General features: G+C 47.7%; 1 protein-coding gene across 3 annotated transcripts in view; it reads left to right on the plus strand.

Moving 5' to 3' along the window:
- The first annotated feature begins 4,478 nt into the window (after positions 1-4,478).
- Positions 4,479-26,718, plus strand: part of ITPKB (inositol-trisphosphate 3-kinase B) — a 105,567-nt gene continuing 83,327 nt past the window's right edge. For 2 of the 3 annotated variants that reach the window (XR_014052891.1, XM_081486949.1), the window contains exons 1-2: positions 4,479-4,727; positions 6,084-8,217. Coding sequence is in view for 2 of the 3 variants with exons in the window: in XM_081486949.1 (XP_081343075.1) it covers positions 6,298-8,217 (1,920 nt within the window). In the remaining variant the exon portion in view is untranslated. Of the gene's footprint in view, positions 4,728-6,083; positions 8,218-10,240; positions 12,349-26,718 lie in introns of those variants that run through there. The other variant, XM_081486950.1, reaches the window with a different exon arrangement.

The following is a 26,718-nucleotide window of genomic DNA, read 5'->3' on the forward strand; positions in this document are numbered from 1 at the left end:
CTGCTAATCCCTGGCAATGAAATGTTTGGAAAAAAATTTTTTTAAGAAAGCGTCTGAATCTTGCAGTACTTTTGGCAAATCACTATTTCTATTAGTGAATCATAAAATTAATATTAATTATATTCCTATGAATTTGGCTTTTTATTGTCATTAAGTCAGCTAAAGTGATATACTTTCTAAAACTATGTTAAAATGTAATATACTTTCTCAGAAGTTTTAAATTTTAATATAGTTTAATTTGTCAAAATTTTTGTGGGTCATGCTTTTAGTATTGTATCTAAGAAATAGCTGCTTAACCGAAGGCCCCAAAGATTTTCTCTTATGTTTTCTTATAAAAGTTTTATGGTTTTAGCTTCTACAATTAGATCTATGAGCCATAATGAGTTAGTTTTTTATATATGGTATAAAATATGGATTGAAATTCTTTTTTTTATATGGATATCCAATTGTTACAGGACTATTTGTCAAAAACATTCCTTTCTCCACTTTTCTGCACCTGTATAAAAAATCAAATGTCCACATGTATATAATGGATCTATTCGTCTAACTTTATGCTAATACCATACATTCTTGATTATGATAGCTTTATGACAAAGATTTATCTTGAAATGAGATAGTGTCAGTCCTTTCACTTTGTTCTTTTTCAAAGCTGTTTTGGCTTTTCTAGATCCTTTGTAGTTTCCAGCATAATTTAGAATCAGCTTGTCAACTTCTATAAAAATGAAAACTTGCTTCGATATTGATTTCGATTGCATTGGCTCTACAGATAAATTTGGGGAGAACTGATATCTTAACAATATTGAGTCCTCCAATTCATGAACATGGTATATCTCTCCATTTATTTAGATCTTCTTTAATTTTTCTTAGTAGTGTTTTGTAGCTTTTATTCTATGATTGTATACATCTTTTGTCATGTTTACCCCTATGTATTTCATAGTTTTTGATGCTATTAAAATTTTCTATATGACTCAGGGAACTCAAACCAGGGCTCTGTAACCACGTAGAGGGTGGTGGGAGGGATGTTCAAGAAGGAGGCTGCATAGGTGTACCTATGGCTGATTCATGTTGATGCCTGGCAGAAACAAACACAATACTGTAAAGCAATTACCTTTATATTAAAAGTAAATAAAATTTTAAAATATTATTTTTTAAGTTTTGATTTCTGACTATTCATTGCTAATATGCAGAAACTCAATTGACTATGGTATACTGGTATCCAGCAATCTTGTTGTTACGGCTGAATTGGGTACCCAAAAATTTACATGTTGAAGTCTTAATTTCTAGTACCTCAGAATGACCATATTTTGAGATAGGGTCCTTAAAGAGATAATTTAGTTAAAATTAGGTGGGTCCTAATCCAATATGGGGAGAAGGCAATGGCACCCCGCTCCAGTACTCTTGCCTGGAAAATCCCATGGATGGAGAAGCCTGGTATGCTGCAGTCCATGGGGTTTCGAAGAGTCGGACACAACTGAGCAACTTCACTTTCATGCATTGGACAAGGAAATGTCAACCCACTCCAGTGTTCTTGCCTGGAGAATCCCAGGGACAGGGGAGCCTGGTGGGTAGCCGTCTATGGGATTGCACAGAGTCGGACACAACTGACGCGACTTAGCAGCAATCCAATATGACTGATGTTTTTACAAGAGGAGGAAATTAGAACACAGACACACAGAGAGAAGACCATGTGAAGACATACAGGAAAATAGCCATCTAAAAGCCAAGGAGAGAGGCCTTATAAGAAACCAAAGCTACTAACACTTTGATCTCAGATTTCTTGCCTCCTGAATTATGAGAAAATAAATTTCTATTGTCTAAGCCCCTCAATCTATGGTACTTTGTTACAACAGTCCTAGCAACTAATACACTAAAAAGTTAAACTCACTTATTAGTTCTAGTAGTTTCTTTGTAGCCTCAATAGGATAGTCTACATAGGCAATCATATTGTCAGTCAATACAGTTTTGCTCCTTTCTTTCAAATCTGGATGCCTTTCAGTTCTTTTTCTCATCTAATTGCGCTGACTAGGACCTCCAGTATAATATTGAATAGATGTGGTAAATTGCTTACCACTTTGTGTTTTAATTTCTTCATATATAAAATGAGGATAATAATAGTATGTATCTCATAGGATTGTTATAAGGATTGAAATGTGTAAATATATATAATTTCCTTAAAACAGTGCCTGGATAATAATAAGTACTAAGTGCTATATAACTTTTTTTCTTTGTTCATGTAAAATCAAGGGAAGCTACTAGATTCTGCTTCAAGATGCAAGCCAACCATGCTGGCTTCCAGATACGGGTTTTGTTCCATCTTTCCCTAATCTCTGTCATCCTTAGTAACACAGTTAGAATTTCAGACTCGTAGAACTATCATTTAGTTCTACTGCCAGCCCAAGGCAGGAATTCCTTCAGCATGCCACACCTAACCAGTTGCTGGCTACGTTTTAAGCAAGAACTCTTCAGGCTCACTGAACATTCAGGAAGCCCAAATTTCTCAGTTCTAGGGAAGGCCAGTGATATCTGGTGTGTGAAGTGACAGTGAGAGTTCCCAGAGGTTGGAAAGCTAAGATTCTGTGTTCACTGTATGCATCGTTAGGTCCTCCAGCTGTTTCCACCATAACACCTGACATGGGTGTTGGCATCTCCTATGATAGAAATAAACTCCATGGAGTGGGTCTCCTGAAAACTGGCAGCTCCTGTTTCTTGCCACTAGGGAAGCGAATTAGGGACAAGGGTAGGGCCGACTTCTATGCCTTAGCAACTGCCCAAGTCCTGAGTCAACACCTGAATAAACTCTGAGATCTTTTTATTTAGCTCCGTAGGGGATGGGACCTGGAGAGGGAAAAGGCTACCCACTCCAGTATTATGGCCTGGAGAATTCCATGGACTGTATAGTCCCTGGAGTTGCAAAGAGTCAGACAGGACTGAGTGACTTTCACTTCACTTCACTTCACTTCACATAGGGGATGGGCGAGGACTCAGGCTGTCTTCTCAACATGGCACGTTAAAAAACAAGTGGACTCGGACTTCCCTGGTGGTCTAGTGGTTAAGAATCTGCCTTCCAATGCAGGTGACACAAGTTCATTCCCTGGTCTGGGAAGATTTTACATGCTCCTGGGCAACTAAACCCCTATGCCACCATTATTGAAGCTCACTTGCCCTGGAGACCACACTCTGCAACAAGAGAAGCCACTGCAATAAGAAGCCTGCACACTGCAACTGGAGAAAGCCTGCTTGCAGCCACTAAGACCCAGCACAGCAAAAAATAAATAAATCAATAAATTTAACCAAAAACAAGTAGGACTCAACATTGTCTCATTCCTGGGAATTCTTAGCTAGAAGATCTCTTGGTTTCAGATTTAAGATGAGTCTTTTCCTGATGGAGCAGCAGGCTGCTTTTGTCACTTACACAGTATTGTTACATAAACAATCAAGAGACAGGTTTGCCACAAGCAAAGTCAAAATTTCTATCTAAATTATAACTAATAGGGATATTAGGACTGATTCAGGCTTTAGTATTTTACATTTCCTGAGCCTGGCAGCCGGGTTTTTCCTCTTTCCTCTAAATGTTGTAGTTTAGGATTTATGGAATTATGCAAAATACACCAGAATTATGCAAAACAGCACCAGAGCTTAAATGGGTAATATCCCTGCCGGGTAGTATTTGCTGATGATGGGGGAAAATGTCTCTGGAAAGTGATCCAGTTGCAGGAGACTGAGCAAGGGGTCCCAGGCCTTCTTAGTTCTAGGACTATCCTTCTTAAAATAAGTTTGAGAATGAAGTGCAAAAAATATGCCAGTGTCACATTTGCTTAGTGCATTTAATAACAGAAAAATGTGCAATGCAAAGGCAATTGCACTGCAAAACCATCAACAGCTCACAGCCCAACCAGCCTTCCAAAATACAACTGTGATGCATCTAAAATCTGCAACTCTGCAACGAGGTGCCCACAAAGTACCTTCTTCGAATTTGCATATTTGTGTACAAGAACACAAACCGTTTGCGTGAGGCTTTAGCCCATTTAAAATGCTTAAAAAGGTCCTATGATTTGCTCTGCTTAAAATGCACACTCAAACTTTATTAAAAACATTTTTCAAAAAAAAAAGTTTCATAAAGCTAGCCATCAGTGAGGCTCGATATAGGGGGTGGAAAATGGATCGTATATCTTTAACCCGCAGAAGTTAAAAGGTTTTTTTGTTGTTGTTGTTAGCTAACAATGGAAACTTTTTTTTTTTAAGTGTTTCCCTCCCTCGGTCTTGCCAAGCAATAGAAAAAAAAAAAAAAGAAGAAAAGAAAAACTTGTTCCGCTGAGTTCAACCCCAGACAGGCTCACAACTTCCTTCCTGCTTTCCTCCCCCAAGCCCCCGCCTTTCTCCCTCCTCCCTCCTCCACCCCCAATCCCCTACCCCCCCGCCCCAACCTTTTTTTTTTTTAATCGCATATTGAACAAACACTGAAGTAGCCGGGAACAGACACTGACAGGGTAGTATCTCCACGGCCCAGAAGGGCGTGCAGGGCCGGCTGGCGTCGCCACTGCCCGGATCTCCCGCCCCTGCCGACCGGTTTCTCTTCTTTCCCACTCCCCCTTTTTTTGTCTTCCAAACGAAGTGAGGAAATCGTTTCTGAGCTTTTTAAAAAACTTTTGAAGTCATCTTTCACCTACGAGGTCTGCGTCCCTGGGTCATGTAGTCTGCCCAGGACCCGGGAATCTGAGAAACTGCAGGTAAGCTTGGCGACTTTTTAATGGCTCTCGCCTCCGAACCCTCTCTCCCCTCACTGTCTGCTCTGGAGCGAATCTGAGGAATCTGGGATCGGAAAAAGCGCGGAGAGGTGGGCTGGGGAGACGGGCAAGGGGAGGGCGGCGTGCAGAGGAGGGAGAGACGAGTTTTCGCTGTCTCTTCTGCTCTTCCGGACCGCTGGCTCTCCGCCGCCTCCCCCGGCGCGCTGTAGGCATCCGCGGGCTCGGGCCGCCGGGCGGCCGGCTTGGCGCCGGGCGAGGGTGCCCTGGATGCAGAGAAGCCCTGCACTCGGCCGCGCGGCCTCGGGGCTTAGAGCGGGACCCCGGGAGGTTTGCAGAGCCGGGGCTCCAGCCATGCTGCAGCAACGCATACCCATCGGTGTGGGCGCGAGTCCCGAAGCCCGCAGAGGCAGCCGCGTCCTCGGGCACGGGGTGTGTGGAGCGCGGACTCATTGTCCCCACGCGTGCGCGCGCGCGCACACACACACACACACACACACACACACACACACACACACACGCCCCTCCACTGGGGGGACGGCGGGGTGGGGGGCGGCAAGTATTGGTTCCGGTACAGGGGACGCGCAGCGCCTCGACACCGGGCGCGCGCAGACGCGCCCACACTCACAAAACACACTTGTTTGGGGACTGGCGACAAAGCCAGCGCTTAAAATGCCTCGGCTGCTGCCCTGCTGCGCGCCCAGGCCGTCGTAGGCCGAGGGACACAGCATCAAGGCCAGGGTCAGGAGGTAAATGGCAGGCAAGCAGGGGTCGCCCCAGACCCGGGCGCAGGCATTGGCCGAGGAAAGCAGGTTCACATCAGCTTTCCTCCGAGTCGGTCCCTGATGGCCAAGAGAGGGTGGAGCGAGAACATCCTGAAGCCCAAGGTGGGGGGTGGGGGTAGGGAAGAGGCGGAAAGCTGTCCCGTTATACCCCGTATAGCCAGTGTTTGCAAAGCCGAGGAGACCCCGAGACGGTGGAGAGGGTGTCCTCACTTTCAGAAAGCTCAGAATCTGCCGCGCCCCGCACATAGGATTCAAGTAGTTGTACATCGTTCCCCGTCCGTCCCGCGTGGCTCTGGAGACAACTCTTAGCGTTTGAAATTGGAAGGGACCTTCAAGCGTATCACACACAGCGCATCACATCACCACCGCGCTGGCGACCGAGGGCGCCCCCCCCCAAGGTTTGTGTCCTCGCCGTGCCGCACTGCCCCTGTAGACGTCCAGTGGCACCGGATCCCCGAAAGATTGGGGTTCCGCGGGCCGGGGCCCGTTCTAATCCCCTAGCCGTCCCCCACACCCTCCCTCTGGGGTCCTGACTTGTTTCCTTGTGTCTTCACAGCGGCGCTGTTGTTTATGGACCTCTGGGCGGGGGCTGAGCCCGCGGTCTTGCCCCCCGCCCGCCGCTCAGGCCATGCCGCCCCATCTGCGCGCGGAGCCGCTGCCGCCGGGCCTCCGGGGCTGAGCCGGGAGCCGAGAGCCGCGGGAGGAGGAGACGTCGGCGGCAGAGCCGGAACGGGAGCGGCGGCGGCGGGCAGCGCGCAGGACCCAGTACTATGGCCATGTACTGCTATGCCCTCAACAGCCTGGTGATCATGAATAGCGCCAACCAGGTGAAGAGCGGCGGCGGCCCTCGGTCCAGCAGCAATGAGACGCCCCCGCCGCCAGGGAGGGCCGTGTTGAGCCCCGGCAGCGTTTTCAGCCCCGGGAGTGGCTCCTCTTTCCTCTTCCCCCCAGCTGAGTCGTTGTCACCGGAGGACCCTGGGAGCCCCCCGGGCTGGCGGAGTGGCCGGCGCAGGCTGAATAGCGGCAGCGGCAGCGGCAGCAGCGTGGGCAGCCCGAGCTGGGCCGGTCGTCTAAGAGGGGAAGGGCAGCAGGTGGTGACCGCCGGTACCCTCTCCCCTCCCGGGCCGGAGGAGGCCAAGAGGAAGCTTCGAATCCTGCAGCGTGAGCTGCAGAACGTGCAGGTGAACCAGAAAGTGGGCATGTTCGAGGCGCACATCCAGGCGCAAAGCTCTGCCACGCAGCCGCCCCGCAGCCCGCGTATGGGCAGGGCTCGTTCGCCCTCCCCGTGCCCCTTGCGCAGCGTCAGTCAGCCCCCAGGAAGGGTCCTGGTTCAGAGCGAGGAGCGGAGGACCAAGTCCTGGGGGGAACAATGTCCGGAGACTTCCGAAGTTGAATCCGGGAGAAGAGGAGGCACGCCCAGCGTCCGCCTCTCCAAGGACAAGGAGGGAGTAGTGGCACCTTTTCTCTGCTCTGTGGCCCCGTCAGGATCAGGGTCTCAGGGTCCCAGCGCTTCGGAGAGAATGGAGAAGGCGCACCCTGCCAGACCCCACTGTGGCTCACCCACTGCTATGGAAGTTGACAAGAGGGGGCCTCCTCCGTTGGGAACTCAGAACTCCCAAGCTCCCTCGTTGGGACTGATCAGAGTGAACTTAACCGTGGACACAGAAGTGGCAGCCCGAGCCACATCCACCGTTCCACACCATCCACACGACCCTGCCCTCATTGAGCCGTCTGAGAGGGCCCGTGAACTTGGGGGTGCGTACCCCTTGGAGGCCCTGGCCAAGAGTCAAGGGCAGTCTCTTGGCAGTGAGACAAGCCCGGCCCCAGAGAGGGGCGGACCCCGCAGCGGAGAGCCCCCTGGGAAGGTGGGGAGAGGAACTCTGTCCGGTGGCATGCCGGGCTCCGGGGCGCCTGCGGCGGACGGAAGGCCAGAGGAGAGGACTGGGAACGTGCAGAGTCCGGCGGAGCTCTCTGAGGCTCCGACCTCGTTCAGGCAGGGTTCCAGAGGCTCTGAGGGGACACAGAGTGGGGCCCTAGTGGTCAGGGAGGCACCGCTGACCTCTAACAGAGTGGATGAAGGGTCCGCGACGCTGGGCTTGCTTGGGGGCAGCAGCTCAGCACAACCAGGGACCCGGGAGGTGGAGGCTGGAGTTCCCTCTGGCCGAATGCTGGAGCCTTTGCCCCGCTGGGAAGTAGCAAAAGAACTGAAAGAACCCCAGTACTTTCCTGGGGACAGGGTGGGCGTGCAGCCTGGGACCTCCAGGGTTTGGCTGGGCCCCATGGAAGAAGCCTGTCTGGCCTGGACGTGTGGCACAGCAGTGCAATCCAAGGGGAATTGGGGAGGCCAGCCACAGGGCAGAGATGCCCACCTCAGCCCAGAGCAGCTCTCCCCAGCACAGAAGGACAAGCCTTCCCTGGGAGAGGCCTGCGGCCGAAACAGCATCCCCGCCGTCATCATCACAGACATGGGTACAGATGCGGATGCCCAGGAGGACAGGGCCTTGGAGGAGGCGCAGGGAAGCCCTCGGGGCAGCCTGCCGCTGAGGAAACTGTCCTCTTCCTCTGCCTCCTCTACTGGCTTCTCATCCTCCTATGAGGACTCGGAGGAGGACATCTCCAGTGACCCTGAGCGCTGCCTGGACCCCAACTCTGCCTTCCTGCATACCCTGGACCAGCAGAAGCCCAGAGTGGTATGTCTTGCCTTGAGATTTTTCTAGAACCTGTGCTGCTTTCATGCCCGTGTGTCCCTTTTTCTTACTTTCTACTGAGTCGGGAAGACCCTGACCAGGGCCCTCGGGTAGTCACAACCTGTAATTCTCCCCAGGTGTGTTTGCTGGGGAGGTGCCTAGGCCCTGGCCCTGTGCTTTGTAGCTGGACAGCAAATTATAGTTAATTCTGTTATTATTTTCATGTACATCTTAAAACACATTTTTTAAGGTACCTCTGGTAAGTCACCACTCACTTATTGGGAAGATCATATTCATGAGTGTTCCCAAAGGCTTCCTGATTAATCTCCAGAGATAGAGAACAGAGCTGTAGCTTTTGTCTGATCAGGCGAAACAGTTTAATTCTGTGATTCATTTAGGCAGAGGGGAAACTGACAAGGACGTCAGCAAATTAACTCAGCCTGTACTAATAGGCCAGGAAAATGAGTGATGTGATTCTGTGACAGGTGCCTGAATCCTGTAGATAATGGCTGTGTCTGTTGGGTGAAGAACCACCTTGCCTCAGTAAATTGTCAGGATGTTGCAATATTTGTGGGGCCAACAAAAGTAAGATACAGTTTGCTGTATGATTTAAAATGAAAACCATGCTTTGAGGTAAGGAGACCGTTTCTTTAATGACAGAATATTACAATAGGTTGAATTGCCTGAGATAAGCACCTGAGTGATACCCCTAGGGTATGTATCTCTTCATGGACATGCTTATTGTCTGGTACAGGTACATTTCAAATACATTTCCAAGTGCATCTGTTGTGATTCAGCACACTGACATGTTGTTCTGGCTATGGCGGTAGACTGGTTTATTTCTGTACACAGTTTATCTCAGTGCTAGGCTGTTTTCACTCTTAGGAGGATCAGAGCATCATACGGAAGATGTAAGAGTTGAAGCTAGCGCTTCTGAAAAGGTCTGGACTTTCTCTAAGCTTTTCCAGAGTCTGGGGAATTTCCTAGTTCGGTGTATGAGGGGGTTCTTGTGCTACCTTGGGGGAAAGTCTGCATTTTTATTGTAGTAGGTAGTCTTCTGATTTAATCTTGAATATCACATACTATTCACTCATATGTTAAGCCACAGCAGCTGAGAACTTTATATTTCTACGCTACATTCTTTTCTAAGGTATTTTGGACTCCGAAGCATATTTCTATCACACTCCCACTGCAGAAATCACAGTCTGAATCTTAGAAGACCAAGCATTTCTTTTCATGAGACTCTGCTTTCTGCTGATGGTGGGGAGGCAAATGTATATGCAAAATGGGGTCCCCATCACCCTGGCATTTTGTGGCCAGCACAGGGCATCTGACATGGACACATCATTTAGAGGAGGGATGATCCCCCTGGAAGGGGATGGTGGTAAAGGGAAGGTGGAATATGCTTCTCACTGAAGGTATGGCCCAGATTTCTCTGCCCTCTTGTCCACAATTAAAGGCCCATGAGATGGTCCTCTGTTCCTCTCCTCCCTTTGGCTTTTTAAACCCTGGAGCATAGCCGGCACAGCCAAGTTTTTTTTCACTTGTTCTCCAACTTTCCATTTGCCCTTTCTAGTGGTGGATTAGCAGCTCCTATTGGCTGGCTCTCAAAGTATTTTGTGTGTCCTGATGTTTGAAAAGGGCTCTTGTCTGGAAGTGAGTTAAAGGGGAGATAAATAATGACAGGTGATAATTTTTTTTTTTTTCATTTGCCAGAGGGATGCCAGCTGAGAAACCAGAGGGTTGAGTAGTGTCAAGTTAGCGAACAGGTCCAGAGGTGGAAATGAGGCCTGCCGACTGTCCAGCTTTCCTCTCTCCTTTAAATAAGGTTTCAGACACCCACAGAATAGGGCCAGGGAAAAAAATCCCCCGCCAGCCCCGTTTTCTGAATCACATGAGGCTGAGGGCAAGTGGGGAGGGGTGCGTGGAGGGAGGGAAGGGTGGGTAGCCAACTGGAAATTATGGGATCCTAGGGACTTTTGAGTTTTTGGTTGAGTGATAAACTCAGTTTTCTTTTTTTGTACAGATTGTTATGGTGCAGCCTTATCAGTGACACCGCAACATCTGTTCCTTGGGTCAAAAATCACTTGATTACCAGAGATGGATAATTTGTCTACAGAGGGCCAGACAACTCAATTGACTGGGCCTTTCGGCTGGGCTGTTCAGTGTTTTACAGATAAAACATGAACTGGTGCTGTTTGAGGTTCAGTCAACACTCAGTCCTCTTCTCTGGACTGTGCTGCTTCTGTCTACACTGCTGCCCTGCACTCAGGGGCACATACATGCGCACACATACTCCCAACACGCCACTGGGACGCACAGATTGGAAACTTGAGTGTTCAGCCTGGCGTTCACACAACCAACCCCTGACTCATGCTGAGAACATTTTTTTTTTGTGCCACCCTTTCTTTCCACAGAGTTAAACCTTCTCGTGCTCTTGTGAAGGGGTGACTGTGTGTGGCGTTGTGTGTGAGGGGTGACTGTGTGTGACATGACTGCTGGTGGAGGTGTCAGCTCCGCAAAGCCTGAAGCCTGGCTGCCAGGTTAGCTCTCCTGCTGTCTGGCTTCTCTGCCTGCTCCCTGCCTGTGAGAAGCCCCAGCTTTCGGTGAAGGGGGATTCGAAGATGTCCTTGTACTTAAAAACAAAGTGAAAAGCAAGTCGTTTGGAAACACACTCTGAAACTTCTTTAGCCATTTAGATGATGCAAATTAGCAGAGGCCTTTTTACTGGACGGGTGTGTGGTGAGAACCTTCTCTGCTCATTTGCTTCCCTGGGTAGGAGCTGTAAAGACACCCTCAGAAACATGCAAAGTGCTTGAGGCCTTTCCTGGGCTTCAGGCTTCAGAGGAGCCTGACAGATAAGCTTATCTCGGAAATAGAATGTTCCAAATTTTTGCACCTGTGTGTCTGTTTATAAAGGATCAGACGCTTGAAATTTGCTCAGAAGTAGTTGTCGTACGTGCCTTGCATTCAATGGCTTAAATTCACCCATGTTCGAATTTACCCTTTTCTGAGATCTGAACAGAAGTGAATTGCCCTGAGGAAGAATGGTGTTCTCGCTTGTTCTTTAAGGCAACTAGAAATTAATCAACAGTTCTTGACTTCCTTCTGGTTAATCCATTTAAAAGTAAGTGGGCCATTGAAATGCCAGGTTTGAAGCACTAAATTAAGAAAAGCATGCTTTTTACTTTAAAAATAGGGTTTTATTGATTTATTCCAAAATCGTACTATCAGTCATGTGTACAATAACGAAAACAAAATGTTGGTCTGATTATCTAGGGGCATATAAAGAAGTATAATACAAAATCTTTGCCTTCTTGGTGCTTACTGCTTTTTCAGGGCCTTTGAAATTTTGTTTCCTTTACTTTTTTTGTGTTAACTAGTACTGTTTTTTTTTCAGGTTCAAAAAGCAAACATGGTAAAAAATTTGAACATTTTAAAATGGTTTTATGCAGTTTTTAAAAGTGTGAAATTTTTCCAATTAAAATTTAAAAGTCTTAGAGGGATCTTTGGGGGAAAAATGAATCTAGTGGTAAGTTCTTTTAAGTGGAAAATTCTGGAAGAGAATATTGAAAGCCCAGATTTATGGGGTAAAGAGTTAAGGTTGCATATGTTGTTTTCCTAAGATGGGGCACCCTTCCACCTCAGGTGTGTGACAAGGGTCTTTCTGCAAAAGGCTCAGGACCTTTCAAATCTGAGAGAACCCCAAGTCATTTATGTGAGGTTCTGACTGTTACCCTGATCTGTTTAGGGAGGAGACCAAGACTCAGAGAGGCAAAGGGACCTAAGGATTGCAGCTCTGGCTCAGATTCCTCCTTTTAAAATATGCAGTCTGCTTGAGAATGATCTCATGGGGACCTGTAAAGTTGTAACTCTGCATGACTATGTAATTCTAGAGATTGGATTCAAAACCTTCTGTATATGAAATAGGTATCAGAGTGTCTGGAAAAGTGACAAGATTTCTGTGATGTGGACCTTAGGCAGTTGAGTCTGAAACAGGGCACATTTAATTGTGTGCTTTTCTTTCAGACCCATTCATTGATCTGTTTCTCTTGTTTCTCTTACCTGGAAGAATGGTTCTTTATAATTTCACATTGAAAAAGCATCATCAAAATAAATCAGTACTATACCCAAGATTCTCGTTAATGATTAGACTGATATTAGAGGCTGTGCTGGTAGGATGCCAGCATGCTAACCTGAAAAGTGAAAAATGCATTCTGTTGTCTGAGGGCTTTGGCCTCCTCAAATATTGAAGTTTGGAAATTGAGGCTTTGCCTGTGCAGAGCCAAAACATCACTTCAAAGAACTTGTTTTATCAAAGACAAAAGTAAATTCATCCAGCTTAAACTCCTTCAAGTAAAGGTGAGACAGAGAAAAACAGAGATGGGTATTTAGGCATCACAAAAACACACCTCAAGATTTACCAGGCTTTTAGGTTTAACAACAACAACAAAACCAACATTAAAATGGACAGTTTCTGCTTTTAGAAAAATGTATTTCAGGTGTTACATAAAGCATTTTCAGAACTTTTGTTTTTAGCGCTGAGTTGCTACCGCATCCCCTTTTCTGATTTTTGTTGGCACATACCAGGTAAATGTAGTTACAGATTAGATTAATCCTCTGTAGTTTATTTATATTCCTAGGAGCATTGATAACATTGTTTAGGCTTATTTTATTTTGTGAGGTTTCAATTTAGTTATCTAAAGGTAGAATTTAAAGTAGTTAATGGAAATAATTTTATGTGTTGGTTGAACAAACTTTGTAGACTTCAGGTAATCAGAGATTCGGGATTAATCAGAGATCAGAGATTCGGGATTCGGGATGAACTCTTCTATATTGTGTTGTGGGCACGCCCTCAGCATGGAAAGGTCTATTGATTTTTTTTTTAATCTTTATTGAATTTGTTAAAATATTGCTTCTGTTTTATGTTTCATTTTTTTGACTGGAAGCCTTGTGGAATCTTAGCTCTTGGACTAGGGATCGAACCCGCATCCCCTGCACTGGAAGGCAAAGTCTTAACCACCGGACTGTCAGGGAATTCCCGTCTATGGGTTTTGTTAACAGATGAAATACTGGCATTGTAGGTTATATATGTCTTGCCCTCCGGTCCATGACAAATGTGTCTTGCAATGATTTTTTTCCTGACTAGGTGAAATTGACATTGTAAATGATTTATTTTTCATGAATCGGGGAGCTCATTGTTTACAAAATCACAGCAAACCCAACTATGAACTTGTTGGTAACATGAAAAGCCATTTAGAGTGCCAGTGGCCATTGTCTCATTGGAATATTTGGGATTTTGTGAGTCCAGTTCTCCTGAGACTGTGTGCCATTCGTGGTTGCATACTGTTAACTTAGTTAACTAAGGATTGTGGCACTATAGGTGACCTCAGCAACATAGACACACTCAGCTTTGTAGCATTCCCTCAGACCAGTGGGTCCAGTCTGCTTGACTGTGGAGGCCACTAGGGAAGCTGGAAGAATCTGCCAACCTGGTCCTATGACCCTGTAGTCAAACTCAGCTTGCTATAGTTGTGCCCTCAACTCTATCATTGTGGTCCCACCAGATACCTGGGCATTCATTTTTCCAGAGGTGAATTATTATTTTAAAGACAATTCAGGTCTCCTAGGCTAAAAGACAACATGGATATAAATGTGATCTTATTAGGAAGGTAGGCCTCTGTTCTTAGAATTTAAAAAAAATAACAAAATTTTTTTTATGACCTGCATAATTATCATAATATAAATCTGAGTCTGGGAGAGGCTTTAGAGCTCCTTTCCTACAATATCCACGTTTTATAGATGAGAAAAGTGAGGCCAGAGAGTATTCAATACAGTCATGTTTACATTTTTCTTTTCACTTATAAAACTTCATTAGTGGATAAACTCCTTACTCACCTGGGAAGATCCACCTTGGCTTTAAACATAGGACATGTTTTTAAAATGGTGGTTAATGGAATGGATGAATGCATGAATGACAGACAGTAGCTATGCTGCATTGTCTACCTGTAGAAGAACTGTTGAGTCATCTGCAAGAGGAGGGACAAAGAAAGGGGGAAAAGAACAGTGAAGGCAAGCTCATTGTTCATTCCCGAGACCTTTCTGCCACAGGAGTAGGGGTGCGTGACGGAGGTTTTGGAGAACTGGGTAAAATCCAAGAACATACGTGCCTGCAAACCCTCTGAAGAATGGGGAGAGGAGGCATGACCTTGCAGAGTAGGGGATGAGAGTTCAGGGGTGCCGTGTTTTAAAAGTGCCTTAGATGGTTCCCGAAATGTAATAGAGGCTCAGATCACGTTAGTGGAGGTGGAGTTAGGAGACATCTTGAGTAGTAATGTCTGGAAAATCCACTGGGCCTCTTGGAAGAAGTGCTTGGTAGCAGCTTAAGATTTTGTTTAGGTACTACATTCACCCGGTACAATCCTGGAAAATGATTCTGCCTCACCCAGTAAGGCTAGAATGAAATTGATTTCTCAAAACTCGGTGTTTACAGTCTACTTGTGACTTTACCAGGCTTCCCTGGTGGCTCAGACGGTAAAGTGTCTGCCTGCAATGCAGGAGACCTGGGTTCAATCCCTGGGTCGGGAGGATCCCTTGGAGAAGGAAATGGCAACCCACTCCAGTACTCTTGCCTGGAAAATTCCATGGACGGAGGAGCCTTGTAGGCTACAGTCCATGGGATGGCAAAGAGTTGGACACGATTGAGCAACTTTGCTCTCTCTGTGTGAATTCACATGCTACTGTGGGACCACAGCAGCTTCTTGTAGAGCAGTTCATAGAACAGTGAGAAGGCTGGTCTTACCTTCTGCCTCTGTCTCCTGGCGTAGTTTCCTTTGATTCAGTGATGGGGTTGGGGATCAAAGACCAGCACAGGCCTCAGGGAACAAGATCTCCCGGAGTGTTTGAGCAGAGAAGACCACTCTGATGATTCTCCTGGGAAGGCAGGGCCCTCCAGGCTTTCTCTGATGAGGAATGACATGTGATCGTCATTTCACTGGTAAGCAGGCTTTTGACTAACTTGTCTGGAGTGTTTCTAAAACAGTTTCATTAAGAATTCACTCTTAGAGATCTGATCTTTCCCCTCTGTTGAGTTTTACTTGGGCATTTTACTGACTTGATATTACTTAATGGAAACCCATTCAACAAAAGATATCTCTTCAGGCCACTAGTCAGTACTACATGTTTAATTTGCTGCAAATTTTACTTCTGTTTTGCTCCAAACCAGCTGTTAAGTTTTATAAGTAACCAAAAAGGAGGAGGTACTGACAGTAAGCAAGCAGAATGAACCTTTGCAGTTCATATTTATGTAGGATTTAAAGAGGCAGGGGGTGGAACATGGAGGGGGAGGATACATTTTTATTTTCCCATCATAGAATAAGTAGAAAAAAAACTCCTCATTTAATCGAGTGGTGACAAATATTGGACTGAAGAGATCCCACCCTCTTGAAGGTCACTATTATTCTGTTAGTCTAGCTTTTTACCTTTGTGGTAAGATTCTGGGTGGAAAGGGAAAATAAAATGATGCAGCATCTCAAACAAAGGAATTGAGATCATTTCCATTGACCTGGTGACTAAGATTAGGGTTTGCCTAACCCAGAGATGGGGCTTCCCTGGTGGCTCAGTGGTAAAGAATCTGCCTGCCAATGCAGGAGACACAGGTTCCATCCCTGGATCAGGAAGATCCCCTGGAGAAGGAAATGGCAACCCACCCCAATATTCTTGACTGGGAAATCCCATGGGCACAGGTGCCTGGTGGCTACAGTCCATGGTGTCGCAAAAGAGTCAGACTCGACTTAGCAACTAAACAACAACAACCCAGAGATGATATAAGTATTATGATTCAGGATAAGCCCTTTCCTTGGCCAAGCAGAACCTGGTCCATTTGCTCACGTTTATAAAACTGATCTTAATGCATCCAGAAGGCAGGAACGAGGTACTGTTGCTTTGGGCTTTTGAAAATGTGACAGCAGTTTTCTTTCTCTGGGTCCTCTGCTTCCTACTCCCCCCACCATCCATTTAATCAGGATGAATAAACTGATTGTACTGTTTCCCAAGAAGAAGCTGTAATACATTTTATATTAACAGCGCTTAATATTTTCATTCACTATGGGGAGTCTTCAGCGTGCCTCAGAATGGAGGGATTTGGTTCCCCGGTGACCAGCCATCCACCAGCTCACCCCACAATCTCTCTTGGTATGCTGTGAGTTTGTGGGACCCCAGCAGTTACTGGGGAGGTCCCTGCACCCCCAGGCGGTTCCCAGCCAGTGTTTTTCCAATTTCACTGACATTCTTTCCAGGCTCAGCTCAATTTGTTTTCTTCTTCTCTATGGCAATTGATGACTGAGTCGTAAAATGTATAATTCAGCAGGATCTTGTGTTAAGTGCTTCTTCCACAGTTGTGTAGGAGCTGGTGTTTGGCTAGTCCTCTGCTATGCATAGGGTGTTTCAGGTTTTCTTTTTGCAAGTTAGCTATCTGAAGAGTAGGTTTAAGAAAATACACCTCATAACTATGGGGAAAGGATACCGGCTGGGGTACAGAGAGGAACTCAGGGAGTATCACTTCTGTAATCCTTATCTAACCTGAATCTATTAGCAGGAAACTGAAAAGGCCTGTGTATGACAATGAGATAAACAGTTTAATCTGCTAACAGTGTCAAGTGGAAAATCCAACCGCAGCCAGTAGCTTAAGAAATGGCTCTTAAGAAATGGCTAGGAGGTTTTGTTGGGACAGCAGATCCTGAGACCCAGGTTGCTGAGCCAAGCACAGGAAAATGGGTCGCTGTGTGTTCAAGCTGGGAGGTTGGGAAGACACTGGTTTGAGAGACTTCCGGAAAATCCTTACAGATAGAAAAATGTGCTGACGTAGGGGACATTTTGAATGCATTATAACTGGATAGTTTAGTCTACATGAGACCATCGAAACCATTTCCTCCTCTTCACCATTGTCATCATCTTTGTCACAGCATTAAGTACTCATTAGTATTCAGCATTTAGCCAATTCCAGTGATTCAGGACACACAAGACGTTCTCTGAGAAGGTCTTGCTCCAGGAGTGCAGTGTGCTGGAAAGACTAGGACTCTCAGATTCAGTACTTGGCTTCTTTGGGTTTTGGTGACGTCATCTGTAAAATGAGTGTATCGATCATCTTCCAACCTCATGTGGTCTTTGTGAGTCTCAAATGACATTGTGTTTGTAGAGTCATTTTGAGAGTGTATGCTTCCCTGCTTAAATTTTTTTTTATGAATACTATGATGTTGCTTTTTTCCCCCAAATTTTTTCTGTATTTCTCTAGTACTCATTTGTTTATTTCGGTCATGTGTACTCTTAAGTATACTTGTTTTTTAATAAACAATGATCTATATTATTTTTTAAAGTTGACATATAGTTACCTTACAGTATCATATTACTTTCAGGTGTACAACTATGATGTTGTTTTTTAAATCTTTCCAAAAGTGGATGGATGAGGGCAAGCACTGTACCAGTGCAAGATACGCCCACGTCTGTGTTGTCGAAGGAGAAATTGCTAAGGACTATGTCAGAGACAACCTTTATGTCCATAGCAGAGCTAGTTCTGACATGGCCATGACAGTGGGGCTGGGGAGCAGGGATGAGCAGATCCTTGGAAGTGCATCCTAGTTCCACTCCAGCTGCTCAGTAGCGCCTCTTCCTGCCTGAGTGACCATCGCGGCCAGTGCACTTTATGCTGCTGTGGTTTGCTAACCCGGCGAATGTGATGGACATGAAGAATGGCTGGCGGGAGCGAGGAGCGGGCACAGAGCAGGGGTCTGATGTACCTGGAGCAGGGCTGTCAGCTCCTGAATAATTGAGAGCAGACCACAACTCCATCTGGAGTCCAGGGATGCTTAATGGGGGCATTGATTTTTCCAGTACCGTATGGTGATTTTCTCTTGTGTCCTAGGAAGTGAAAGAGAAGAATTCAGAAAAATCTTGAGTCTTTAAAGCAGACATTTCATTCTGCAGTTAGATGCTGGGCACTTCTGAAGTATGGCTAGGCCCTGGCTAGATCCCAAAACCCGTGCGCAGAGCTGGACCTCCCTTCCAGTGACTGCCCATGTTGAGAGGCGGAGGTGGCACCCTCGTGGGTGCCCAAACAACAGGCATTGGTCTACTGTCTCTGTCTGCAGTTACCTCTGCTGAGGAGAATGGCTTAATTGATGTGATCCCTGTCCTTGGGGATATGCCCTCTAAGGCGAAGTGGATGCCAACAGACATACTTGAGATTTGCGAAACGCAAGAACAAGTTGTCTAACCATTAAACAAGCACAGTCATTAAATAAGAGTTAATAAATAATGAATTGATGTTGGCATGGAAAATGCAGGAAGCTTCAGTGTGTGTCATGGAACAAGGAATAGAGGAATTGAATCTGGGCAGCAGCCACTGAAGACAGTCAAGGCCTTGAAGGCTTTGCTATCTCTGTTAGAAGTGGTCAAGCAAAGACACTATTCTGGATCCAAAGGGTCTTGGAGGTTGGAGAGGATGCACCCACCCTCTGCAAGCCTTAACGGCCTGCATCAAACGCCACACAAATCGATGCTCACAGATAAAAGATGCAATGCTTAAATGACTGTGCTGTAAATATGCTCTTGTGAGGCTATGATGGGGTCTTGGGGGACCCCTCCATCCTCACCCCAGTCGACCAGAGGGACATGGTCGGGAAAACTTGGGAGGGGCTTCTACTTAGTATCTGTGCTGTGCTTAGTTGCTCAGTCATGTCTGACTCTTGGTGATCCCATGAACTGTAGCCCGCCAGGCTTCTCTGTCCATGGGGATTCTCTAGGCAAGAATACTGGAGTGGGTTACCATGCCCTTCTCCAGGAGATCTTCCCAATCCAGGGATCGAACCCATGTCTCCTGCATTACAGGCAGATTCTTCACTGTTTGAGCTACCAGAGAAGCTTGTGTCTGAATCTTTGGAAGAGTTCTGGGGAGGCTGGCTGGGCTAGGGGCTGTGTAGACCCTTCCAGGGAGAGAGCCCTGGTGTGGAGTCAGGACAGTCCTGGGTTTGAGTCTAAGCTCTGCCACCTCCTGACTGTGTGACCCTAGGGAAATGTCTTACTTTTCTGTTCCTCAGTTTCAACATCTGTGCAGTGGGGCTGATAATACCAGCCTTAAGGTCGTGAGTCTTAAATGAGGCCATGTGTGAAGTGCATGGCACCATGTCTGGAAGTATGAAATGCTCAACAGACAGCAAGCTGGGAGGACTTAGAGGTAGCCAAGCTCTCGTTGCTAAGCATATTAAGCTGAACTTGCAATGTCCACCATTCTCTTTGTTTAGGTGAAAGTGATGATGGTACCCAAGGGAATATTGCCTGCTGGTACCCTTCTTCCCCTAGAAGGAAAAAATGGGGCCTGAGGTCTCTTGGATGCTGAGGTTAGTGGGAGGTGTAGGAAAGAAGTAAGGGGGTCTGCTGGAGAAGAGGGCTCCGGCCAGCCGCAGGTGAAGTCACACCCTCACTCGGTCCCGGAGTTTGGCAAGAACTTTACCTCTCTGAATCTCGGTTTCCTCGTCTCGCAAGTGAGGATGACCACCCTTCCTCGTGGGCGTTGGTGCAGAGGAGCTGAGATCTTGTGTCTCAAGGTCCTGACACAGAACAGGCAGGGATAGAGGCAGCCCGTCTCTGGCCCTTTGTCCCCAGCCAGGACACTTGCCTTCACGGAGTGGCCCCGGCCACCTCACCCCAAAGTGCCATTAGTGATGAAGGATGATGACAAAATAGGTGGCAGGATTTATTTTTCCAAGAAGGTTTCTCAGTTGTAGGAGAAGCCTCACTTTGTCACCAGGGCTCAAAGCTTCAAGTGTAGAAAACAATCCATTAGATCCAGCTGCTGGCCAAGAGGTGTCAGGTTACTCACCTGGGACCTGCCTCTTTTCTTTCTGTTTGGGAGGTGGAAACTGACTGAGGTCACCCAGGCAGGGGAGGCCCAGCCTTCTAGGGGTGAGGAACCCTCCATCTCTTCTCTCCCCTCCCCTAACTCCTCTGCTTTCTTGCTGCATCTTTTAGAGTCACCATCACACATAAGAGAGAGGATGGAGTGTGTGTGTGTGTGTGTGTGTGTGTGTGTGTGTGTGTGTGTAAGAAACACCACCACTTTGTCTAGCTGTGGCTCTTCCCACCAGGGAGGTCTTTGAACTTGTATGTGGTTTGATTGGCCTTCATTGCTTCCCTGTACCGTGTCTGCCTGTGGGCTGGGCACATGCTTATTAAGACAGGATCTTTCTTAGGGCTTCCCTGCCAGTCCAGTAGTGAAGACTTCGCCTTTCAGTGCAGGGGGTAAAGGTTCGACCCCTGGGGGAGCTAAGATGCCTCACAGCCAAAAAACCAAAACATAAAACAGAAACAGTATTGTAACAAATTCAATAAAGACTTAAAAAAAAAAAGAAAGAAGAGAGGATCTTTCTTAGGTGGCTCAGAGGGTAAAGAATGTGCAATGCAGGGGCCCCAGGTTCCATCCCCGGCTTGGGAAGGTCCCGTGGAGGAGGAAACGGCAACCTACTCCAGTATTCTTGCCTGGAGAATCCCATTGACAGAGGCTACAGTCCATGGTGTTGCAAACAGTTGGACACAACTGAGAGACTAACACTTGTACTTCTTTCACTTTTTCTTAGATTTAAGAGATGCTTTCTTCCGCAGCAGACCCAACAGAGGCCTTGAGGCCCAGGCTGTGTCTCTGCAGCCCACTTTGCACACCCCAAAGGAGAGTGAGCACAGGAGAGCTTGCCCAGCATTTCCCAGCCCCGCAGCTGCTTTTTGCCATTGTCCTGGCTCAGCAGACCCTGGGCCTGCTGAGCTGTTCTTGGAGCCAGGAGGGTGGAGGGTGGTGTGGTGGGAGAACACAGTCAGGTGGCCGAGCTGAGCTGGATGGCCCTGGGCACACCAGCACACTTCGGCGTTGCAGGAGGGCCTGTAGGAGCCTGTGTAGACTCTCCCAGGAGCTGGGGCTGTGTGGCCACTTGTGGGTCCCCTCCCCCAACCCACCGAGCAGCACAGACTGTTCTGGGGCCACACATCACCACCGTCTTGGGCACCCTGCCTGCCAAACATGGGCCTCTCCTCTGCTGTGCTGCCAATGTGGAAATCCCCCTTTCCTTCTTGACTATAATATGGGGCGACAGCCTGTGTTGTGATCCCTCAGGGTTCACATCTTTCCTGCCTGCCTCTGGTCCACACTCACCCTCCCACCCCCAAGTCGGCCACTTGATGTCCGGGCAGAGTTTCTAGGCCCTGAACTGTTGAGTCCTTCCCATGACTTTACTGGACCACATACCCTTCCGCAGAGATGGGTCTCAGGGCTAGCCTGTGATAACATCCCCCTGAGTCTCCTGCTCTTTGCACAATGGAGGGGCTGACGTCTGGGAGGAATGAAACCACGAAAAGAACTTGTTAGCATGTGGCAGCCTTGACCTCAGAGGCGGTCTGGATGGTGAGTGTGCTGGACAGTAACTCCCTTATTGCTCCGACCTGGAAATAAACACAGGATGGTAATTAGTTTCCATCCCAGGCTAAGGCCATATGGAGCAGTGTCTGGGACGCTGTTTACCTTGCGGTATCACACTGTACATTAAGCATCAGCCCACTCCCTCCAGGGGACCGCCTCCCACCTCACTGCGGGCTGCTGGTTCACGCCAAGAAACTGAACCAACTCTTGCAGGTCAGAGGTTCTTTCTGGCATCCTTTCTTTGGCATTCTGGACTGGCCTAGATTTTCTGGTCTGTCACCATTGGCCTCAAATACCACATCCCCAGAGGAAGGCAGTGAGTCTCACCAGGAAGATGCAGAGGAAGGGAGCTGGCCCTAAAAGTCAGTGTGGGTTAGCCTGGCGGGAAGTGCCCTGAATGTCCCAGGTGGCACATTGCTGGGGATTATTAGTCTGGGGGCTTCTGACTGTGGCTTGCAGACATGTGACGTGTGACCTTGGAAAGAAGATTTCAAGAACTTCAGAAAATAGTTCAATATGACTCCATGACCAGGTATTGTAAAAGAGAATGTAAGGTCTTTGGTGGCTCAGTGGTGAAGAAAATCTGCCTGCCAATGCAGGAGACACTGGTTCGATCCTGGTCCAAGAAGATCCCACATGTTGTGGCGCAATTAAGCCCGTGCATCACAACTACTGAGTCTGTGCCTGTGAGCCTGGGAACCACAACAACTGAAAGCCCCATACCCTAGAACCGGTGCTCTGCAACAAGAGAAGCCACTGCAATGAGAAGCCCACGCACCGCAACTCGGGAGTAGCCCCCGCTCTCCAAACTAGAGAAAAGCCCACGCACCAATGAAGACCCGGCAGAGCCAAAAATAATACATAAATAAATAAAATTCTAAAAACAAAGAATGTAAGTCCTGAATAGAAGTTTTACAAAGTCAACTGCATGAAGGATAGGATGGCGGGTACCTGGCTCAGAAATTTTTCTTTTGATATTCTGCTGCTGCTGCTGCTGCTGCTAAGTCGCTTCAGTCGTGTCTGACTCTGTGTGACCCCCATAGACGGCAGCCCACCAGGCTCCCCCGTCCCTGGGATTCTCCAGGCAAGAATACTGGAGTGGGTTGCCATTTCCTTCTCCAATGCATGAAAGTGAAAAGTGAAAAGGAAGTCGCTCAATTGTGTTTGACTCCTAGCGACACCATGGACTGCAGCCTACCAGGCTCCTCCATCCATGGGATTTTCCAGGCAAGAGTACTGGAGTGAGTTGCCATTGCCTTCTCTGCTTTTGATATTCACCGGGAGTTATGTTAACAAACATTCAACATGCACTAGTTGGTGGCACGTCTGTTACAAATGCAGTCTTAGGCTACACAGTAATGATGAAGTAACAGCGGCCGTGATTTCTGAAGTATATGTTATGTGCCAGGCATGTTCCATAAGTTACTTCATTTAATTTCTGCAAGGCGTCTGTTAGTTTCCTCCTTTTACAGTGAGCAGACTGGGGATCAGGCAGATGAGGTTGCCAGTTCCAAGGGCACAGCTGGTCAGTGGCAGGGCTGGGATTTGAACCTATCACTGTCTCCCAGGTCCCTGCTCCTTCCGTTGTGTGTTACCTGGAGAAGAGACGAAGCAGGTGGAGCTCCAGGCAGAGGGATGCTGAGCTTAGTTCCGGGCCTCGTGCTTTTGGAAGATGAGGACTAACCGTACTAAATGCAGAGGAAGATGGGTTTCCCCTATCGCTTAGTGGTAAAGAATCAGCCTGCAATGCAGGAGATGCAAGTTCAATCCCTGGGTTGGGAAGATCCCCTGGAGAAGGAAATGGCTACCCACTCCAGTATTCTTGCCTGGGAAATCCCATGGACAGAGCAGCCTGGTGGGCTATTGTCACGGAGTCGCAAAGAGTCAGACCTAGCTACCAAACATCAAAGCAGAGGAAGATGCTGGGCTGCTGAGAGGTTTGAACCACAGGCTGTGGAGACGGTGGTGGGAACTGGAGTTGCTTGCTGCCTTGGACTTATTCCACCTGTGGGGCAAGAGAGTTGTCTTCACACAGGTGCCTTGGAGTAGCGCTTTAGTCTGTTCGAGATAAGTTTTCTGTTCACAGAGGTGGAATTAAAGAGGATTCTTTTCCTTCTAATGAATAGGCTTTTGTGCAAAAACAGATGGGTCGATGGAACTGTAGCAGAAGTGAGAGCTTCTGGAGCCATCTCTCTGCCCCTGGCCTGAGGGAGGGGAAAAGTGAAGAACTCCTAACCCAAAAGGGTAATAAAAAGTGAAAAAGCTGCTCACTGCTCAGCCGGTGAACCTCTGACCATGACTGGAGGGGAGGGTATCAGGCCTTGGTTCTCGCAGCCTGGGATCTCTCCTGCCTCCTCCCATAGGAGAGAGAGGGCACTGCTGCCAGAGGGCAGGGGTCCTGCAGGTACAGAGCTCTGATCTCTAGTGTCCCGGTTCCCCAGGCCACCCAGCGCAGGTGTCACGGGCCTCTCCATTTCACAGGTTCCTGGATTGATTACACTGCACAGCCCCAGGCTTTCTGGCCCCTTTCAAACGGCACAGGTAAAAGCCTGTCTAGGGTTTATATTTCAAACATAACATTAGCACCTAAACTGGAAGTGGGTGCATCAGATTGCATCACCTGCCTACAGACTTCAGTTAAATTAGGAGACACCGGATGAGCAGAGGGAAGAAGTTTATTCCAAAGGGGCAGGTGGCCAGGAGGCCCCAGCTTTCCACAGATGATTGCCTCGGGGTTACTGACCTACAGGAAGGAACCTCTTTGTTGGTAGCCTCAGTGGGCAGAGCCAACACCAGAGGGTGTGAACTCTTGAGCGCCTTCTTGGAGAGGAGCACAGCACTGTCACCAGTGAAGGTGGCTTCTGATGAGCACTGTGTAGGGGCCACGTGGGGCGGTGAGCAGCCGCCACGGGGCAAAGGCAGTCGGGTGGAGCGAGCACCACGCTCTCAGGGGTCCCTTAGCTTGTCAGTTGGAATTCTCACCCTCAGTGTGGCTTCTGAGACGCTGAAGAAACTCTCACTTTTAGGAGGGGACATCTGGGTGGTTTCCATTATTTGGCAATTTAGATAGAGCTGATGTGAACCTTCATGTACAGGTTATTTTTGTGGCCGTAAGCTTTTCTTTCTCTGCATTGAATGTCCAGGAATGCAGTCTCTGGGGCATAGGCTATTGCCTATTTATTAAGTTCTTTAAGAAACTGCCAAACTGTTTCCCCCATGCCCTCACCCTTGTGTGTTCCTACCAGCAGTGATCCAGTTTCTCTGCATCCTCACCAGCACGTGGTGGTGTTACTATCTTTTATTCTAGCCACTCTGATAGCCATGCAGGGCTGTCTTATAGTGGCTTTGTTTTCCCCTAATGGTGGGCTGCCCAGGTGACACAGTGGTAAAGAATCTAGCTGCCAATGTAGGGGACAGGGCTTCGATCCCTGGGTCGGGAAGATCCCCTGGAGAAGGAAATGGCAACTCACTCCAGTATTCTTGCCTGGGAAATCCTGTGGATCGAGGAACCTGGCAAGCCACAGTCCATGGGGTCGCAAAAGAGTCAGACGCGACTTAGCGACCAAACAACAACAAATGGTGTTGAACATCTTTCCATGTGCTTAGTTGCCATCTGTATATCCTCTTTGCTGAAATGATCTGGCTTTGAAAGAAAATTCCACAGAGATGCTGTCAAACAGGAGTCAAAAGCCCTGGGCACTGGTCCCCCACCCTGGCGTAAGCTTCCTCTCTCAGGACTTTGGAGGGGGGTGGGGGTGGGGAGCTTGGTCATCTCTGAGGTCCCTTCCTGCCCCAACCATCTCTTGATTCCAAAAAAAGTGTGGTGACCCGGAGCAGCCGCCCCCCACAGCGGGACCGCCATGTGCAGGAGACCCAGGGCGCCCCCACCCACACACCATCACCCTCCCAGCTCTGTCTCCTCAGGATCCCACCCAGGCTGACTCAACGGGTGCTGTATTTAGGGAAAGGTGTTGTCGGGCCTGGAAATGCAAAGAAAAACAAAGGAAGAACTGCCGAGTGTCTCCCTGCCGCCTCCCTGGCCTCCTGTGGCCTCCTCTGGGAAGGCTGTGGCCCCGCAGGCCCCCCTCCCTGAGACGCTCCTTCCCTCTGTCTCTTCAGTGGCGCCTGTACTGTGTGGTTTAGTTTCGCACCACGGTCATCCTGAAGGTCCCAGATATGCTTCCCTTTTTATATTAATTAAACAAACAGAGAAAAGTGTGTGTATCATTTAAAACCGTTGAAGACAGTGGCGACCGCAGTCATTTTTCAGGGTGCCCTGAATGGCATCCTCTCACCCTCAGCTGCTTGGAAGTGTTGTTGATGTTTTGTCTTTTGCCTCCTGGGGGGTGGGGGTGGTGACAGGAAGTGGTCCTGAGTGTCGATGGGATTGCTGCCAGTTTGAGGACCCGCAGGGGTGTTTGGGCTCCCCTGGGAGGCAGGGTAGATGACTGAAGAATGCATTTATTTTTGTGTTTCTGCCTAATGATGTATACGGGACTTCGCAGCACGTGAAACAAGCATCCTTAATCTTCACGTCAGTGAGTCATAAGAAATGAAAGGACATGGTTGTTTCTCCCTTGGTCTGATGAAGTATAATGTTTGCAAAATCTCCTTTGGTGAATGTGCACAAACAATCTATCACAAAGAAGGAATTGTTTTCTACGTGGCCTTAGAGGAGTTTTGGAAAACGAACAGAGGATTTTTACATGTGTCCCTTGAGCCCAACCCAGGCAGTGAAGATAGTGGAGAAGGTGGACGGTCATAGGCTTTCCACACAGTCACCGTGGCCCATTAGAATATTCTGGCACATTTCAGCGGGTCATTTGATTGGGCCTGAGATCAAAGGTGGAGCTGAATCGCATGATGGTTTGGTCCAAAATGTTTTTCTGATTTGGTACTTTTTGAAAACCTAGGTTTATGTCTGGTTTGAAGTTGTTGAATAGAGTTAAGAAAGGGGAAAAACCCTCTTGTTACATTCCTGGTTCAAATTAAAATCTGATATTTGCCCTTGGTTTGAGGTTGAATAAATAAAAAGCATTATGGCT

The sequence above is a fragment of the Giraffa tippelskirchi genome, chromosome 5 (genome assembly GCF_054371585.1).
Source record: "Giraffa tippelskirchi isolate mGirTip1 chromosome 5, T2T-mGirTip1v1.2.pri, whole genome shotgun sequence".
In the NCBI taxonomy this organism is placed as follows: domain Eukaryota; kingdom Metazoa; phylum Chordata; class Mammalia; order Artiodactyla; family Giraffidae; genus Giraffa; species Giraffa tippelskirchi.